This window comes from Acomys minous (genome assembly GCF_964271855.1).
Source record: "Acomys minous genome assembly, chromosome: 1".
Taxonomy (NCBI): domain Eukaryota; kingdom Metazoa; phylum Chordata; class Mammalia; order Rodentia; family Muridae; genus Acomys; species Acomys minous.
Genome location: NC_140483.1, coordinates 55,196,535 through 55,214,959, shown reverse-complemented (window position 1 = coordinate 55,214,959; position 18,425 = coordinate 55,196,535). Strand labels below are relative to the sequence as shown.

General features: G+C 44.5%; 1 protein-coding gene across 1 annotated transcript in view; it reads left to right on the top strand.

Annotated features, from left to right (window-relative positions):
• KDM5B (lysine demethylase 5B) overlaps positions 1 to 18,007 on the top strand; it is a 69,883-nt gene extending 51,876 nt beyond the window's left edge. Inside the window, exons 19-27 of the mRNA XM_084796134.1 lie at positions 289 to 644; positions 2,400 to 2,538; positions 4,703 to 4,882; positions 6,136 to 6,294; positions 8,968 to 9,453; positions 11,912 to 12,023; positions 14,020 to 14,174; positions 15,488 to 15,808; positions 16,343 to 18,007. Of these exons, the coding sequence (XP_084652260.1) occupies positions 289 to 644; positions 2,400 to 2,538; positions 4,703 to 4,882; positions 6,136 to 6,294; positions 8,968 to 9,453; positions 11,912 to 12,023; positions 14,020 to 14,174; positions 15,488 to 15,808; positions 16,343 to 16,480 (2,046 nt within the window). The 3' untranslated portion in view covers positions 16,481 to 18,007. The remainder of the gene's footprint in view (positions 1 to 288; positions 645 to 2,399; positions 2,539 to 4,702; positions 4,883 to 6,135; positions 6,295 to 8,967; positions 9,454 to 11,911; positions 12,024 to 14,019; positions 14,175 to 15,487; positions 15,809 to 16,342) is intronic.
• Positions 18,008 to 18,425: the final 418 nt, after the last annotated feature.

Genomic DNA, 18,425 nt, shown 5'->3' with positions numbered 1-18,425 from the left:
TTGGTGAAGAGGGCTACATCTCTTGATTTGTTTTGTTTGTTCTTTTTTTTATTTTGTTTTAATTTTCTGTGTTTCACTGTGTAGTCCTTGCTGTCCTGGAACTTGCTCTGTAGACCAGGCTGGCCTTGAACGCAGAGCTCTGCCTGTCTCCTGAGTGCTGGAATTAAAAGTGTAGGCTACCATTGCCTAGATGAACTTCAGATTTTAAGTTTGAAAGAAGCCAAGTACTCAAGTGTTATTTATGGTGTGACTTCTATTGTTTGACTTTATTTGCTTGCTTGCTTTTAGGATCTCTTGAATCGAGTGGAAGATTTCCAACAGCAAAGCCAGAAACTACTATCTGAGGAAATGCCTAGTGCTGCTGACCTACAGGCGTTGCTGGACGTCAGCTTTGAATTTGATGTTGACCTTCCACAGCTTGCTGAGATGCGTATTCGCTTAGAGCAGGCCCGCTGGCTAGAAGAGGTGCAGCAGGCTTGCCTGGACTCCACTTCCCTTTCTTTGGATGATATGAGACGGCTCATAGACTTAGGAGTCGGGCTGGCTCCATACTCTGCAGTGGAAAAAGCCATGGCCCGCCTGCAAGAACTGCTTACAGTGTCTGAACATTGGGATGACAAAGCCAAGGGTCTTCTCAAAGCTAGGTAAAGCAGAACAAAACATAGTCTCTCCCTGGGAAATTTGGAAACAGGTGAACTTGAAACTGTAGAGCACAGCGGCCAGTGTTCATATACTGTTGCATATATATGTATACATATGCATATTACATATGTCCTCATAGAACACTTGTGCAAAAAGCTGATCTCTTTGGGCCTGCTTTGAAACAGTGGGTAAAGAAAATTATCCAAGGTTCATGATCCACACCTTTAACCCCAGCAGAGGCCTCTGGGAATTTGAGGCCAGCCTGGTCTACAGAGTGAGTTCCAGGACAGACAGGGCTACTTAGGGAGACTCTGTTTCAAAAAACAAAACAACACAAAACAAAACAGGCAACAACGACTGAAAGAAAATTAGTATTTTCTTATTTTGCTGTTTATGAAGTAAATGATTTAGATGGAAATGATTATTTTGAAGATAAAGCTAAGTGAAATTTCCTATATTCTCCAATGATACTACCTTTGGGAGAAGAAAAAATTTACAAAAACATTGAACTATTCAAGTATACAGTTAGTAACTAAAATCCAGAGTTGTGAAAGACAAGACAATGGTGTATCCATTCTGGGCAGTGGCGATATTGCAGAGACAACTGTATCTTTGCTGTTGTTTGCTAAGACAGGATGTTAGCCATCTGAGTCAGAGGTGAGGATGAAGTTGTTTCCTATTCTCGCCTCCCTGTGGCAGATCTTTATTGGTTCAGTAGACAGCATGAGCATTAAAAGTCAATAGTTGTCGTTGAGCAGAGAGGGTGTGAGGCTTTTCTTCGACATTGCGCTTTGAGTGTGTTCATGTTTTAGAGAATTTAAGTTTTCTTAGTTTATCTGATTCTTGACATTTTATCTCGATTAAAATTAGAAGTTACTAAACTAGTCGTGGTGTCGCACGCCTTTAATCCCAGCACTCAGGAAGCAGAGGCAGGCGAATTGCTGTGAGTTTGAGGCCAACCTGGTCTACAAAGGGAGTCCAGCACAGCCAAGGTTACACAGAGAAACCCTGTCTCGAAAAACCAACCAACCAAACAAAAACAATAGAAGTTACTAATTATGTATTTGCAAAGTACTTTATGCAGCAGAACTTTGTTATAGTGTAAAATCCCTAACACAACTAGAATGCCTTTTTAGAATTTGGGGATGGAGAGAGGGTCCTTGCAGGCACAGTTCAGTTTCCAGTACCAAGTTCACAACTACCTGAAACTCTGGCTCCAGGGTTTCGGGTGCCCTCTGCAGGCACACTCTCTCTCTCTCTTTCTCTCTTTCTTTCTCTCTCTCTCTCTCTCTCTCTCTCTCTCTCTCTCTCTCTCTCTCACACACACACACACACACACACACACACATACACACAGATGATCAGAACCTTATTTGCTTTTAAATCTTAATCATTTGTAATGAGTTATTTTGATATGTAGTGATCAGTACATGTTGAATCTCTTTGGAAATGATTTTCCTAGTCTTTGGGTAACTATAAGATAAATGAGTTCCAGGCTGGAGAGATGTCTCAGGGGTGAGCAGCACTGGCTGCTCCTCTAGAGGACTCAGGTTCAGTTCCCAGCACCCATATCACAACTGCCTATAACTCACTTTAAAGGATCTATGGCATCAGGCATGCCTGTGGTGTACACACACACACACACACACACACACACACACACACACACACACACACAGCCAAAATACCCATACACAAAATGAATCCTCAAAAAACGAAAAATGCAGTTCTGATGTCTCTGGGTTTTGCTTTTGCAGACCACGGCATTCTTTGAGTAGCCTTGTTACGGCCGTAAAGGAGATGGAGGAGATCCCAGCCTATCTGCCCAATGGCGCAGTCCTGAAGGAATCTGTGCAGAGAGCCAGGGACTGGCTTCAAGATGTAGATGCACTACAGGTTGGTTAAAAAAGAAGGAAAAAAAAAGTCCTGAGTGTATAAGTGCACTTAGCTGTGCTTTTCTCTACCTGGACAGGCCATAAATAGGGAAGAAGCTTTTGCACTGCTGGTTCTCAGCAGCCTCCGTTGTCCTTCAGTGTTGGACAGCAGTGACAGAGGCGGGAGCAGGAGCAGGGGTCAGTCCTCTTGTAATTGAGCTCTTAGCTCACATCAGCCTGGGGTCTGAAACCACAGGGTGTGACAGCTCTCAGACATGTAGTGGCCATGGTTTTCAGGTTCTCTTCTTGGGCCTCTTAGAGCCCGATGCCCTCAGCTTTCTGTTTCCTTTTGTTTTGAGGGTGTGTGTGTGTGTACGTACACGACAGGGTTTCTCTGTGTACCTCTGGCTGTCCTGGACTCAACAGCGATCCACCAACTCTGCCTCTCAAGTGCTGGGGTTAAAGGCGTGTGCCACCACCGCCCGGCTTGAGGACAGTCTTTATTGTTACTTCTCAACTGCTGTTCACTTATTTGTATTCTTTTTCATAAAATATCTTTTTTTTTAAAGATGTATTTATTTATTATGTATACAGTCTTCTGACTGCATGTACACCTGCACACCAGAAGAGGGCACCAGATCTCATTATAGATGGTTGTGAGCCACCATGTGGTTGCTCGGAATTGAACTCAGAACCTTTGGAAGACCAGCCTGTGTTCTTAACCTCTGAGCCATCTCTCCAGCCCCTCATAAAATATCTTAAAACGTTTTTTTAGATATAGTTTTCATATGTTATGAATATTTTGTCTGTATGTGTCTGAGTACCTTCTGTGTGCCTGGTTCCTAAAGAGGTCAGAAGAGAGTGTTGGATCCCCTGAAACTGGACTGACAGGGGGTTGTAAACTACCATGTGAGTGGTAGGAGTCAAACCTGGCTCCTCTGGCTTAAGAGCAAGCACTGCTCTTATAACCGCTGAGCCAGCCGAGTCCTATAAACTATCCTTCCTTCTTGAAAATCTCCCCTATTTCCTTCTTCTACCACTTAGATAACTCTAGTGTGTCCCCTCTTCATGTTCCCTCTCTTTTCCTCTAGTGTGTCCCCTTCTTCATGTTCCCTCTCTTTTCCTCTAGTGTGTCCCCTCTTCATGTTCCCTCTCTTTTCCTCTAGTGTGTCCCCTTCTTCATGTTCCCTCTCTTTTCCTCTAGTGTGTCCCCTCTTCATGTTCCCTCTCTTTTCCTCTAGTGTGTCCCCTCTTCATGTTCCCTCTCTCTTTTCCTTTATTTCTTCTTCTTTTTTAAACATTTTCTTACTTGTTTTTAGTTCGTTTATTTATTGTATGTGAGTACTTTATCTGCAAAAGAGGGCATCAGATCACATTATAGATGATCGTGAGCCACCATGTGGTTGCTGGGAATTGAACTCAGGACCTCTGGAAGAGCAGGCGGCGCTCCTAAACCACTGAGCTATTTCTCCAGCCCCTCCCTCTCTTTCTAACCCATGGACTTATCCTTGATCTACTGAGTCAGAATATCTGGGATAGAAGGGAACCAGAAAACTGTAAATCAATGGGCTTTCCACATGACCCTTATGTGCTAAAATGATAAGAAACATCAGACTTTCTAACTCATTTTAATTTCCTGAATAATCTAATACTGGTTTATTTTAGTAAGTCATCACCCGCAAGTGAATTGGAATAAAATCTTTTCTAAAGTGCACATCAAAGTCTTGAATTAGTGCAAACTTAGTTTTGATACTGTTTATAGAGACCAATGTGAATTTATCTTTGGGAATAAGTATAAATTTATAGGTGGGTATAAGTAACCAAATAAGAGATAAAATTATGTATCGTTCCCCCCCCCCCTTTTTTTTAAATCCTTTGGAACCTAGCATTGTTTTTGGTTTCTTTTGGTTTTTCAAGACAGGGTGTCTCTATGTTATCTTGGCTGTCCTGAACTCACTTTGTAGACCAGGCTGGCCTCAAACACACAGCAATCTGCCTGCCTCTGCCTCCCAAGTGCTGGGATTAAAGGAGTGCATGGAACCTAACATTGATAAATGAAAAAGCAGTTTTTGCTTTCTCCCCCCTCCCCCCACCCTTGGCGAAGTTAGCACGTTGGAGTCTTTGATGATGATCTTGACTGAATTATGCTTTACTTATTTTACATAGAAGATTTCTTAATTTCTTAGGCAGGAGGACGTGTGCCAGTATTAGAAGCACTCATCGAACTTGTTGCAAGAGGCCGATCTATCCCTGTACACCTGAATCCTTTACCAAGATTGGAAATGCTGGTAGCTGAGGTTCAGGCTTGGAAAGAATGTGCTTCTAAAACATTCTTGACTGAGAATTCACCCTATTCTCTGTTAGAGGTGAGTCTGCACACAGCATGTGTGCAGGAACTTTGATCTGTAGTTTGAATACAATCCATAGCATGCGAAAGTGACCTCACTGGTGGTTCCACCTCCTTTGAGTTGTTTTTAGCAATCTTTAAAGCTTTTCTGGCTTCGTTTAGGACATAGTCACTATTTAGAGAAGAATAGTTTTCCATTAGGTATTATTAGTGTGAGGTAGTCTCACTGTGTTGCCAGGTGCACTTGGCATTGTGGTTTACAGGTGTGTGAACCACACCTACTGGGAAAAGTAGACTCTAAACCCAGCTATGCCTCACTACTTTTGTTTTATATTTTTATTTTATGTACATGGATGGTTTGCTTGTATGTATATTGTGCACCATTTGTATGCAGTGCCTATGGAAATCAGAGAAGGAAGAGGAAGTCCAATACTCTGGAATTGGAGGTAGACAGCTTTGAACCATGTGGGTGCTGGGAATTGGACCCCAGTCCTCTGGAAGAGCAGCCAGCGCTCTTAAGCACTGATCCGTCTCTCCAGCCCTGCTTCCTGCATTTTTAGTAAAACTGATGAAGGACTTCACCAACTTTTCATAAGAAGTGCTTAAGATGTGGCTTTTTGTTTGTTTGTTTGTTTTTTGAGACATGGTTTCTCTGTGTAGCCTTGGCTGTCCTAGACTCCCTTTGTAGACCAGGCTGGCCTCGAACTCACAGTGATCTGCCTGCTTCTGCCTCCCGAGTGCTGGGATTAAAGGTATCCACCACCATGCCCGCCTAAGCTGTGGCTTTTATATTTTCTCTATTCTGTTGCTTATGTATTATCATTGAAATCAGTTAGCATATGTCATATTTTCACTTATTTAATTAAATCTGGAATAAACGTCTGTTGTTTATTTTGTTTTTTTGAGACAGGGTCTCTCTATGTTAGCCTTGACTGTCCTGGACTCGCTTTGTAGACCAGGCTGGCCTTGAACTCAGTCATCCACCTGCTTCTGCCTCTGCTCTGCCTCTGCCTCCCAAGTGCTGGGATTAAAGGTGTGCACTGCCACACCTGCTAAATGTCTGTTTTTGAGCCTGCTTTTTTCCCTCCTATCCTTTCCCCCACTTTTAAAATCATTTATGTGTGTGTATGAATAGAGTTTTCAGCTTTAGGGGCAGCATGTTTCAAAGAAAATGGTAGATGATAAGACATGTGTATCTGGCCCACTACTTAGGCTTTACCCAAGTTAATCTGAAGCTTCTTTCACCGATAGTTATGTTTTCTCTCACACTAGGTTCTTTGTCCTCGGTGTGATATTGGCCTTCTGGGATTGAAAAGGAAACAGAGGAAGTTGAAGGAGCCCTTGCCAAGTGGGAAGAAGAAAAGCACCAAGTTGGAGAGTCTGAGCGACCTGGAGAGGGCCCTGACTGAGAGCAAGGAGGCCGCGGCTGCTGTGCGTAGTGGGGTTTGCTCTGCTGCTTTGTTGGGGGAGGGTAGTTTCTTCCCCTTTGAGGGTCTGGTAGGCATATCGGCATGGGTAAAAGAATAACTTGAAAAATGCTCAAGTTTGCTAAAAGAACTTTTGAAAATTGTTGAGTTTAAAGCTAGTTGTTAGGGTTGCCATTAATGAGTTCCTGGAGACTGTAAAATAATAGACAAAACATCTACAAAAAGTAGGCCACACACAGTGTGAGTCAGTCAGTCTCTCAGTCAGAGGCGCTTGCTCTCTCTCTCTCTCTCTCTCTCTCTCTCTCTCTCTCTCTCTCTCTCTCATATTTTGTTTGAGACAGGTTCACTACGTAGCCCTTGTCATCTTGGAACTCATTAGCTGGCCTGGAACTAAAAGATCTTCTTGCTTCTGCCTCCTAAATGTTGGGGTTAAATGTGTGCGTCACCATGCCTAGCTAAATCTGAGTCTTGGATATTGAGAATGTTTATGGATTTATGTAGAAATATTAGGAGATCACAGCTGGAAGAAAGGTGAAAGTACCACAGGAAACACTTAAAAAGTATACTGCAGACTGATGATGGTGGTAGTGGTGGTGGTGCACATATTTAATCCCAGCACTTGGGAGGCAGAGGCAGGTGGATCACTGTGAGTTTGAGGTCAGCCTGGTCTCCAAAGTGAGTCCAGGCCAGCCAGGGCTTCACACAGAGAGAAAAAAAGTAAACTGGATCTGGGTTAGGTGGCACTGGGGAGGCAGAGGCAGGTGCATGTGAGTTCCAGGGCAGCTAGTGAGCACTGTGTAGTGAGACCCTATCTCAAAAGCATTAAAACCAAATTATACTGAATATTTGAGTTTGGCCTACATTTTGTAATCATTGTTTGTTCAAGATAGCACCAAAAAGGTGAGAGCGTGTCTAGGGGAAGGAGTACAGCTGTGTGGTTCAGAGGTTTTAATGGCACAGAGCATTGCTGTGTTCTGTTGATGAGCTTGATCTGTGGGTGAAGGCCCTTGCTATAATTTGGAGCATTGCCTCTTTTATTAAGAATATAGACATAGGCTGGGCGTGGTGTTTCACTCCGTTAATCCTATCACTCAGGAGGTAGAAGCAGGTAGATTTTTGTAAGTTCAGAGCTAACCTGGTCTACAAAAGTCCAGGGTAGCCAAGGCTACACAGAGAAACCCTGTCTTGAAAAATCAGACATCAACAAAAAGAATATAGTCATTTGTCACTTAATAATGGGATATATTCTGGGAAATGTATTGTTGGTGAGTTTAGACTTTATGTCAGACCAATTGATACAAACTAATAAATCTCAATGGCAGTAGACAATATAGTCTGTTTTTGTTTGTTTGTTTTTTGTTTTTTGAGACAGGGGCTCTCTTGTAGTCAGTCCTTTGCCTCCATTGCTAAGCTGTAGGAGGAGAACTTGTTATCATAACATACATGCATATAGGAACAAAAAATAGATCTTTTTGTTGTTGTTGTTGTTGTTGTTGTTGTTTCAAGACAGCCTTTCTCTGTGTATCCCTGGTTGTCCTGGACTCTCTTTGTAGACCAGGCTGACCTGGAACTCAGAGAGATCTGCCTCCCAAGTGCTGGGATTACAGGCGGGTGCCACCATGCCCGGCTCTAGCTTGGTTCTTGAAAAAATGTGTTTTCCTTGTGTGTCTGTTCTCTCCTTGTCCTTTTTCTTGAGACAGTTGGCTAGTCAGTCTGGAAAGATCCCTACTATCTAGTAAGTGCTTAGTCTGACCGTATAAACGTTCCACTTATGGACAGCTTGTGAGTGGTGTTTAGAGAAAATATGTTCAACATATCATCCAGTCTTACGACTGTCAAGCTGATCCTGTCAAACCTCTTCATAAGGTCAAGAGGTGTGTGCCACCATGTCCAACTTAGGGAGTGCTGGGGTGGATGGCAGTGCTTCATGCATGCTAACTAAGAAACCTTGACCACAACCCCAGCCCCAGATGGTTTTCTTTTTAAGGTTTTTGTCAGAGACTTATTTTATAGCTTATTAATTATTACTGTGTTCATCACATATTGATGACAGTAGTGAACAACAGTAAGACATAAAGTAGCCACTGTGTAGTGACTGCTTGAGCACCTCCAGCCCATTGTAGCTCTGGCTGGATTGAAGCTCTGACTGGGCTCAGTCTTCATGTCTTAGCCTCCGAGGTCCCATGCTTTCAGTCTTGAGCTACCACACCTGGCCCAAGAGACTATCTGTCTCCTGTGCCTTTCTGGAAGACTACAGAGTTTTAGGGAACGAATACTAGGTGAGATGGTCAGAAATGTGCATATATAAAGTGCAGTGCCAGTCTTTTCAGAGAAGTAAATATTGTAGACCATGAATCTGCAATTTGAGCTTTTAAGAAGTGGTGTAGGTTAAGTAATTGCTCACAGGTATTTACTTTGTGCAAAGCAAAGAATGTTCTGTCCCGTGTCTCCTGTGATTTTCATCATAGACCTTGTTTGGTAACATATTGTTGCCCTGTGCATTTTGTGCATGCAGAATTTAGCCCTAGTGACGTGTAGCTTAGCTTGAGGCAGAGCTTGCTCTGGATTTAAAATCAGATAATCTGCTCTGGGGCCCATCTAATTAAGCTTTAGCACTGGGAGTTGTGCAGGAGCGTCATTCTCTGTGACATGCCCTTGATGGCTAACTCCTTTTCAGATGGCAACTCTTGGGGAAGCTCGCCTAAGGGAGATGGAAGCTTTGCAGTCTCTCAGGTTTGCCAATGAAGAGAAATTGCTGTCACCTGTCCAAGATGTGGAGCTGAAAGTCTGCCTATGTCAGAAGACTCCAGCCACTCCCATGATCCAGTGTGAACTCTGCAGGGATGCCTTCCATACTAGCTGTGTGGCGGTAACCAGTATTCCACAGAGCTCCCGAATCTGGCTTTGTCCACATTGTCGGAGGTCTGAGAAGCCTCCATTAGAGAAAATTTTGCCTCTGCTGGCCTCCCTCCAGCGTATACGAGTTCGTCTTCCTGAAGGAGATGCACTTCGCTATATGATTGAAAGAACCGTGAACTGGCAACATAGAGCCCAGCAACTGCTTTCTTCAGGGAATGTAAAATTTGTGCAAGACCAAGCGGGCTCCGGACTGTTGTTTAGCAGATGGCAAGCCTCAGCAGGACAGGCATCAGCGACAAGCAAGGTGAGCCTGCCTCGTGTGGGGTATTGACTGTGTACATAGCTCTGCAGCTCTGTCTGGTGCTGCTGGTCTTGAGACCACCCCTCACCTGTCACTAGCACTGTGGCACTTCATTATCACTTCCCTCGTTAGGGGCCAGTCACCTCTGCTTTGCCGGTTACTTTTCTCTGTTCCTAATTGTCAGGAGTTTTCATTGGTTGCCTTTAAAATTATTACTATCTATTACTATTATGTGTGTGCACACAGGATGCGTGGGTGCCAAAGGCCTTTTGTGGAACCAGTTCTCTCCTTTTACCTTTCTGTGGTTTCTGAGAACTCTGGTCGTGAGGCCTGCGCAGCCATCTTGCTTCCCTGCCTTTTGTGTTGGGTAAGGTCTCAGCTAGCTCAGAGTGGTTTTGAACCCGTTGTCTGTGAGGATGATCATGAGCTGCTCCTGCCTCTGTCTCCTGAGTGCTGGGGCTGTGGGCGTGTGAGACTGTGCTTCTGGGAACTGAAACTAGGGCTTCATGCTACTAGTCGCACAAACTCACCCCCGCTGTGAGGAGGCTTCCTGTTTCTGTTGTGCACGTGTGTCCCTTTTGTATATACAAATCATTGTTATACTTCAGCATCTGTTAACCTGTGTATGTGTACTTTTATTTTAAAATTTTGCTTGGTTCATTTTTTTTTTTTTCCTTTTGTATAAGTCACTATGTAGACAGGGGAACCACAGTTTGCTTGTCCTTTTAGCCTCTAAGGAAGAGTGCTTGAAGGGTTCACATGCATTTGCACATTTTTGTGTGTGTTGTGTATGTAGGCCTTTGGCCAGGTCCCTTAGCTGTCCACCTTATTTTTGAGACAGGTTTCTCACTAGAACCCAGGATCTGCTGGGCCCTGCTCTCTGGTGCTCGGGTGGGTTACCAGCATATGCTACCATGCTCACTGTTTCATCTGTTTCCGTTAGTGTGGGTGCTGGAAGTCAGACTCAGGTTGATGCTTTTGCATCTTAGTATCAGAAGGTAGACTCTTCTGCCATCATTAGCACAGGTGGTCAGCTTCTGGGCGACTGAGAAGAATGTGAAGCTAAAGCAAGTACAGTTAGAATGCCTGTAGTCGGCCTTTGCATTTAACCACCCCCCTTCTGATGTATTATTTATGTGTATGTGTGCTTTACCTGCATATATGCCTGTGTGTACTACATGTGTGTATGGTGCCACCAAAGAGGTCAGAAAAGGGCACTGGATCTCCTGGAATTATGTGGGTGCTGGGAATGGAACCCAGGTCCTTTGCAAAACCAAGTGCTCTTAACTGCTGAGCTAACTCTACAGCCCCTTTAGTGTGCATGTGTGTGTGTTTTAACAATTACATGTATGTATGCGCCTGCAGGAATCTGTTCTATCCTGTGAGTCTCCTCATTATGGAACTTGGGTCATGAGGCTTAGTGGCAGGCACCTTTACCTGCTGAGCTCCACCGCAATGTATTTCTGTAATGGAGATAGTCACAAACTGGGCACAATGGTACTCACCTGTGTCCTTAGCTATTCTGAGCGCTGAGACAGGTAGGATCACTTGAGGACAGGAGTTTTAGACTAGGCTAAGCTAGAAAAACCCCATCTCTAAACAACTTGAGGGTGGGTATGGCCTATTGTGTTTGCCTGGAGTGTGACCTCCAGGAGCACAGAGGAGAGGGGAGGAGGAGAGATTCATAGGAGTTAGTTGCTCAGCAGAGCACAGGAAAGGACTGAAAAGTGGCCTGTTTTACTTCATTGGTTTGTTCCTCTTTGGGCTTCTGAAATAGCAAGTGATTAAATATTTGCTGCTGTTTGGGTAGCCAACAGCAGGGTCACTATATTCCTTTACCAAGGGTGTGTTAAGAGTTTAACTTTACTTATAGAGGGAAAGGACAGAGTTGTTGTTTCCTCAAACTCTTGACCTTCCTGCTGTTCTTCTCAAGCCCCAGGATTACAGGTGTGGGCCACCATGCCTGGCGCACAACTGTCACATGCCCCTAGAGTAATTTACCTTCAGTAAAAAGAAAAAAAGCTGGGCATGGTGGCGCATGCCTTTGATCCCAGCACTCAGGAGGCAGAGGCGAGTGGATTGCTTTGAGTTCCAGGCCAGCCTGGTCTACAAAGTGAGTTCAGGACAGCCAGGGTGACAGAGAAACTGTCTTGGGAAAAAACAAAACAAAACAAAAAACACCACCACCACCAACAACAACAACAAAAGAAACATTGAATGGAGGTGTGTCCTTTTGGCTGGCAGAGAAAGGGTTAATCCCCGGTTCTTCAGGTCTGTGAGGTCAGTCTGAGTAAAGTTGTGTGGCTTGTCTTTAGAAGTTGTGTGGTTTGGCCAGGCTTCAGATGCCAGAGGAGACTGCCTGGAAAAATTGAAGTCTTATTCTAGAAGCTACTTTGATTGGACTAGTAGTAGTATTTTCAACCTGTAAACACCTTGTAAAATGGGGTTTCTCTTCCATTAGGTGTCTCAAGCTCCTGGCACAGCATCCTTTTCATTGCCAGATGACTGGGACAACAGAACCTCGTATTTACATTCTCCCTTCTCTACTGGACAGAGTTGTATCCCCCTTCAAGGTTTGTATTTTGTTGTACACTATTCCTACACGTAACAGGCCGTCTTGCCTAGGTTTTGGCATATATGATCTGGTATCCTAAAGAGCTCCTTGCAGGCATCGTGTCACGTGCCTATAACATCAGCATCAAAAACAACAAACCCAAACCGGGAAGACTTTTATTATTATGCATTTTCTAAATAGTGAAATGAGGGTCATATTTGAAGATTTATTAATGCAAATGATACAGAAATGCATTGGATATTACATTTAGGGATAAGGGTTAATCCTATACCAGCTAGCACCATGTATTTAGGGCAGATGCTAAATCATATACTACCTTGTTGTTTTAGATTTCAGGAGGGTATTAAAAGTATCTCATAATTGAAGCTGGGCATGGTGGTGCATGCCTTTAATCCCAGCACTCGGGGGCAGAGGCAAGCGAATCGCTGTTTGAGGCCAGCCTGGTCTACAAAGTGAGTCCAGGACAGCCAAGGCTACACAGAGAGACAAAAACAAAAACAAAAACAAACAAAAGTACCTTCTACCCCCTCCTCCTCTTCAGATAAGATCTCATTAAGCTCAGGATGGCCTCAATTTCAATGTTTAGTTGAAAATGATCTCATTAAAAAGAAAACAAAACATTTGTTTATTTATTTTTATTTTATGTGTATGGGTGTTTTGTCTGACTGTATGTCTGTGCCATGTGTATGTAGTGCCTACAGAGGCCATCAGATGCCATGGGACTGGAATTTTAGACAGTTGTGAGCCTCCATATGAGTGCTAGGAGTTGATCCCAAGTCTTCTGGAAGAGTAGCCAGTGTTCTTAACTTCTGAGCCAACTCCCCAGCCCCAGAAAATGATCTTGAACTCCTGCACCAGGGTCCACTTACAGGCCTGTGCTATCACACCTGTTTCCCCTTTTCTTCTTGTGCCTGTGAGTGCACGAGCGCGTGCTGGATATGGAGGTTTCATTAGCCTATGTTGACCACAAGCTCTGTATGCAGCTGAGGATGAACTTGAACTCCTGACCCTCCTATTTTCAATTCTGAAGTGCTGGGATTATAAGTGTGTATCACCATTCATAGCCCTCTTAGTTCTGCCTGAAGTTTCAACTGGGCTCTTGATCCTTAGGCATCCTTATGAGAGTGCTTAGTCACGTGGTCTGAGCTCCTTGCTCCACTCTAATTGTTTATGCTCTACACCAACAGTGTCTTCTGTGGCAGTGAAACCTGTCAAGGTATTAACAATAGGTAACGAATGAATTCTTTTGTTTTTCGAGACAGGGTTTCTCTGTGTAGCCTTGACTGTTCTGGACTCACTTTGTAGACCAGGCTGGCCTCGAACTCACAGCGATCCCCCTGCCTCTGCCTCCCAAGTGCTGGGATTAAAGGCGTGTGCCACCACGAAGAAGAAATCTTTTTAAAAAATATATTTTATTAATTTCAATTGTTATCCCATCCCTTCTATCCTCCCATTCCTCCCTCCCTCCCATTTTCCTCTTAATCCCCTCCCATATGACTGTGACTGAAGGGGATTCTTCCCCCTGTATATGCTCATATGGTATCAGGTCTCTTCTTGGTAGCCTGCTATCCTTCCTCTGAGTGCCACCAGGCCTCCCCATCCAGGGGACATGGTCAAATATGGGGCATCAGAGTTCGTGTGAAAGTCAGACCCCACTCTCCACTCAATTGGGAAGAGTGTCCTGTCCATTGGCTAGATCTTGTGTAGGGATTCGAAGTTTGCTGCACATATTGTCCTTGGCTGGTGCCATAGTTTGAGCAGGGAAGAATGAATTCTTATGGAGTAGTGTTTCCCTTGTAACCAGAAGTCTTAGGGAAGCTACATTAGCCTCTCTGTTATGTTGTGGTTTAGGCACACAAAGTAAACCTACCAAACTGCACTTAAAGGAGGAAAGATGGGGAGTGGTGTGGGGACAATCTTCTGCCCGGGCAGGCTTACATGTACATGTACTAAATGTCTCTGTCCCCTTTCTGACTGGGTGTGCTCTTTAACAGGTATGAGTCCAGAAGTGAATGAATTGCTGATGGAAGCCCAGTTGCTCCAGGTGTCCCTTCCTGAAATTCAGGAGCTTTATCAAACTTTACTTACGAAGCCAACCTCTGCTCAGCAAGCTGACCAAGGCTCACCAGTTAGATCCAGTAGTGAAAAGGTGAGTGAGAGCTTTCTGGAAAGCAGATCTGTAGTGGCGTTGCACTTTTTAATGTCACCTTGCTTAATGATTTGGTGAAAAAGATGTCTGTCTTTGAGCCATAGGAGCATGCAAACTGTTGACCTCACAACTGCATTCTGCAGGTCACTGAGCACCATCTGTAGCAGCTGGGTGTCACAGCTTAGATTTGTGATAATAGTGAGAAGTAAGATTATTTTTCTCTATGGAAGCAATGCTATAAAGATGAGAATATAATTGTGGCTGAAAGGGCCCTTTGTTAGGCAAGATTTTAAAGATACTAGATAGCAAATGCTTTTCAGTATTCCTCCAAACCAGGAGGCTAAAACTGCAGATGTAGAGGCTGAGGGTACTTATCCTAGATCCTGAAAGATACTCTATAATGTCCTGTGTCCTGTCTTCTGTGCCCTTTCATGTGTATTTTTGTGTGGTGCATGTTTATGTGTATATGCCTTCACATGTGTATGTACAGGTGAATGTGTGTATGCTTGTGATGTGGCTCATGAAGTTGATGTCAGAATCTTAGACTGGTCTCCACCTGAATCACTGAGATTGCATCTCTGAGTTGGACTCAGAGCTCGAAGATAAGCTGTTCTTGCTAGCCGGCTTGTTTAGGGATCATCCTGTCTCTGACTTGCTGAAACCACAGACAAGCCACCACAGCCACTGAGTAGTGACGTGGATTTGGGGTCCTCTTGCTTTCATGGCAGGCACATTAACTGCTGAGCCATCTCACAGTTGCTGTAAAGTCTTGTGTCTCAGCACAGTCAAGAAGCTTTTGCTCCCTTCCAGCTCTGTGAGGCACTGTCACACACAGTGCCCTGAGAATGTAATTATGATTAAAAAGAAGAGGAAAGAAAAACAAACCTACTAGGAAGTCTGGAAGCTATATGGAAAAAGATCCTTAAGAAAGGTGCAATGAAGTCTGATCACAGACTTGGAATAAATATCTTTCTCAAATACTTAGAATAGCCAGTTGCTCACTTAGGGATTTGGTGAAGAGAAGGGTCTGCCTATGTCTTTCTCTCCCAGTTCTTGCCGCCTACCACCTTTAAGGCCAGTTGTGTCGATAACACCCTTCCCAGTGCATCCTCCTGCTCATGACAGTGGGGAGGGTAGGAAGTTAAGCTGGTGGTTTTGGAGGACTGGGGGTGCAGAGATGATAGTACTACTGGTCAGCATGCAGTGTATCCTGAGAGATCATTTGGTTTCTCATTTCTGTGTTTTCTTTAGTTGTGTCAGTTTTTGTAATGGGTAAACTGAAGGCTAAAATTGAGTTTGCATCTCTCACCCAGAGTGATTGCCCTCGAGGGAAACGAGATGGAATTAACAATCTTGAGAGAAAACTGAAGAGACGTCCAGAAAGAGAAGGCCTTCCCAGTGAACGGTGGGATCGAGTTAAAAAAATGCGGACCCCCCAGAAGAAGAAAATGAAACTGAGTCACCCCAAGGACATGAACAATTTCAAATTAGAAAGAGAGCGTAGTTATGACTTAGTCCGAAATGCTGAAACTCATTCCCTGCCCTCAGACACATCCTACTCCGAACAGGAGGACTCTGAGGATGAAGACGCCATCTGCCCAGCTGTGAGCTGCCTGCAGCCAGAAGGAGATGAGGTCAGTGAGGTTTGGGCCATAGAGGACGTGATTTCCCTTAACTCAGAAACCCTGTAAGCTAGACCTCATCTCCTTGGGTCTGTCTCTTCTGCTTGTCTGCTTTGAGCTGATCTGAATGGATTGCTCAGTTCTCCCCTACTGAAATCTCTGCTTTTAACCACCGGTCCTGGGGCTCCTTCCTTTTCTTGAAGAAACTCTGGTTCTTCCCTTTTTCCTTCTCTCGCTCCTCCAGCTTTCACCGTCCTGGCGCTCAGAAGGTGGGAGGGATGCTGATGGAGCGCCCTTTTGCTTACGGTCACAGGGCAGCACTGCCTCCCCAGAGCAGGCACAACTTGAAGAGTGACTCGGCCTCGGCTGCTTTGGCTTTGGCGGTGGGACAGCCACGGTCCCGTGCTTAGCTGTTGTGCCAGAGGCCCCAGTGCTGGGACAGTGGCCGTTAGTGGCAAACGGCCTGAATATCTTGAGGCTGGCCTGCCCAATTTTGAATGGCATTTTTTCCTCTGAACACCCCATCTCCCTGCTCTTTGTAACCAGGTGGACTGGGTCCAGTGTGATGGCAGCTGCAATCAGTGGTTTCACCAGGTCTGTGTTGGTGTCTCTCCAGAGATGGCAGAGAAAGAAGACTACATCTGTGTGCGCTGTACTGGAAAGGACGCACCAAGCCGAAAGTAAAAACTAAACACATACCCACTTCATGTAATTCAGGACTCCAGCAAAGAAGATTTCCTCAATCTCAGCAAAGCTACAGGACTGGAATCAAGCCAGCCTGTACTCGGTGCTATTTCTATTCCTTACGGGATCATTTTTCCAGAACTCTTTGAAAAAAAGAAAAAAAAAACAACTAAAAATTTTTTGACACTTTTTGTATTTTTTTCCTTGAGCTGTTTGTGGTTGTTGAAGTTTAAAATGCTGACTGTTTTTTGCAGGGGTCTCTAGCGATTTCGAAGGCATTGGGGTTTGCACCTTTTGTGTACAGCATTAGCATTGCACTTCTACCTGGGATAGGCCGGCTTAAGAACCCAACTCAGTCAGAGCCCAGGCGGGGCTCCAGGCCGCATCCCAGTGGCCCGCACTGAGCAGCCGTTCCTTTACTCCGCTACCACATTGGGATTTTATGTTTTTTCACTTTGGGGTTTTTGTTCCTTTCTTTCTCTACTTCTTTTCCTTTCTGGTAGACTAGGTTTATTTATCTGAGCAATAACTTCTATGTTGGTTTCAGTGGCTGGAATTAAACAAAACAAACTTCTAAACAGTGTGTTGGTGCTTTAGCATTTGGTTTATGTACAGAAAGCAAATGTCTAGTTTCTAGTGTCACTGAACTAGTGATGTAGAAAGAGACTGCTCTGGAAGTAATCGACACGGCTGTATTTTGGCTTTCTCCCTGCCACCCCCTCCCCCTCCCCCCCCCCTTTTTTTGGTAGATTGTATCAAATGTTGCAGTTTATATTGTGGAATAATAAATCCTTGGTCCTATTATAACACTAGACTACAGCTTCTTGTGCCCTCCCCCCTGTGGGCCTGCAGGACCAGCAGGGCTGCTGCTTGCTTTTGCTTCTTCCCAGGCTGTAGCAGAAGTGTGTTTGCCTGCAAGGCTGAGGAGATCCTTGCAGCATGGTTCTTTAGGTGGGCTGTGCCTTCATGGCCACTAATAAAGAACCCCTGTCCACAAAGATCAGAGCCAGTCCTTCAAGTCGTGCGCTTTTAAAAGAGGCTCTCAGAATGCTGGGGTGCCCTGAGCCACTCCAGACTTGAGTCAGATCTCCTGCGGAATGCTTCCACCGTATTTGCATTACCAGGGAAGTTTGGTTGAGAGTTAAGTTGCTGGGACTCATCATCTTACAGGGTTGGTTCTGTTGTATCAGTTGAGGGGAATTTGGGACTACCACCCCTGACTGCCTGGGATTCCTTTCCCAACTCTGTAACTCCATCCACCTTTACTGGTTGTGGACAGCCCTTAGCTGTTCCCCTCTGTCCTACAGAAGGGAAGGCTTTCTGGTGAGCAAAACAACAGGCTCCTGTTTATTTTTCTTAAATTGTTGCAAACTCTTGCTTTTCTCACTGTCTATAGCCATAAGCCTGATGGTGGGTAGAACTAGTAGACCTTTAACAAAACATCAAAAAGCATTTTGTGACGTAGCAGAGATGTAAATGTACTGTCCCTTTTATGCAATCCAGATAATTAAATCTGTTTAAGAATAACTCGTAGTGGTCTGCAGTGGTCTGCAGTTGCTGTGATGTCTCTTCTTGTCTGGGATGAAAGTAAGCTTTGAAGGGTGTTACTGAGGCCAGGGGTGCAGCTTAGTGATAGAGCACTTGCCTGTATAAGCAAGACCCTGGTTCAAAGAAAAAAGGCTTGGTGCTAAAACCAAATCTGACTTTTTTGTTTTGTTTGTTCTATGAGACAACTGTAGCCCTGGCTGTTCTGGAACACTGTAGACCAGATCTGTAAAAAAAAAAAAAAAAAAAATCCACCTACCTCTGCCTCCTGAGTGCTGGGATTCAAGGTGTGCACTAGCACTGCCTGCCTGGCTCCCTCTTAATAGTTGTTTTATTTGTTCATTTGAGTTTCATGGAGTCCAGGCTAGTTCTGTAACCAAGAGCTACCTTGAACTTCTGA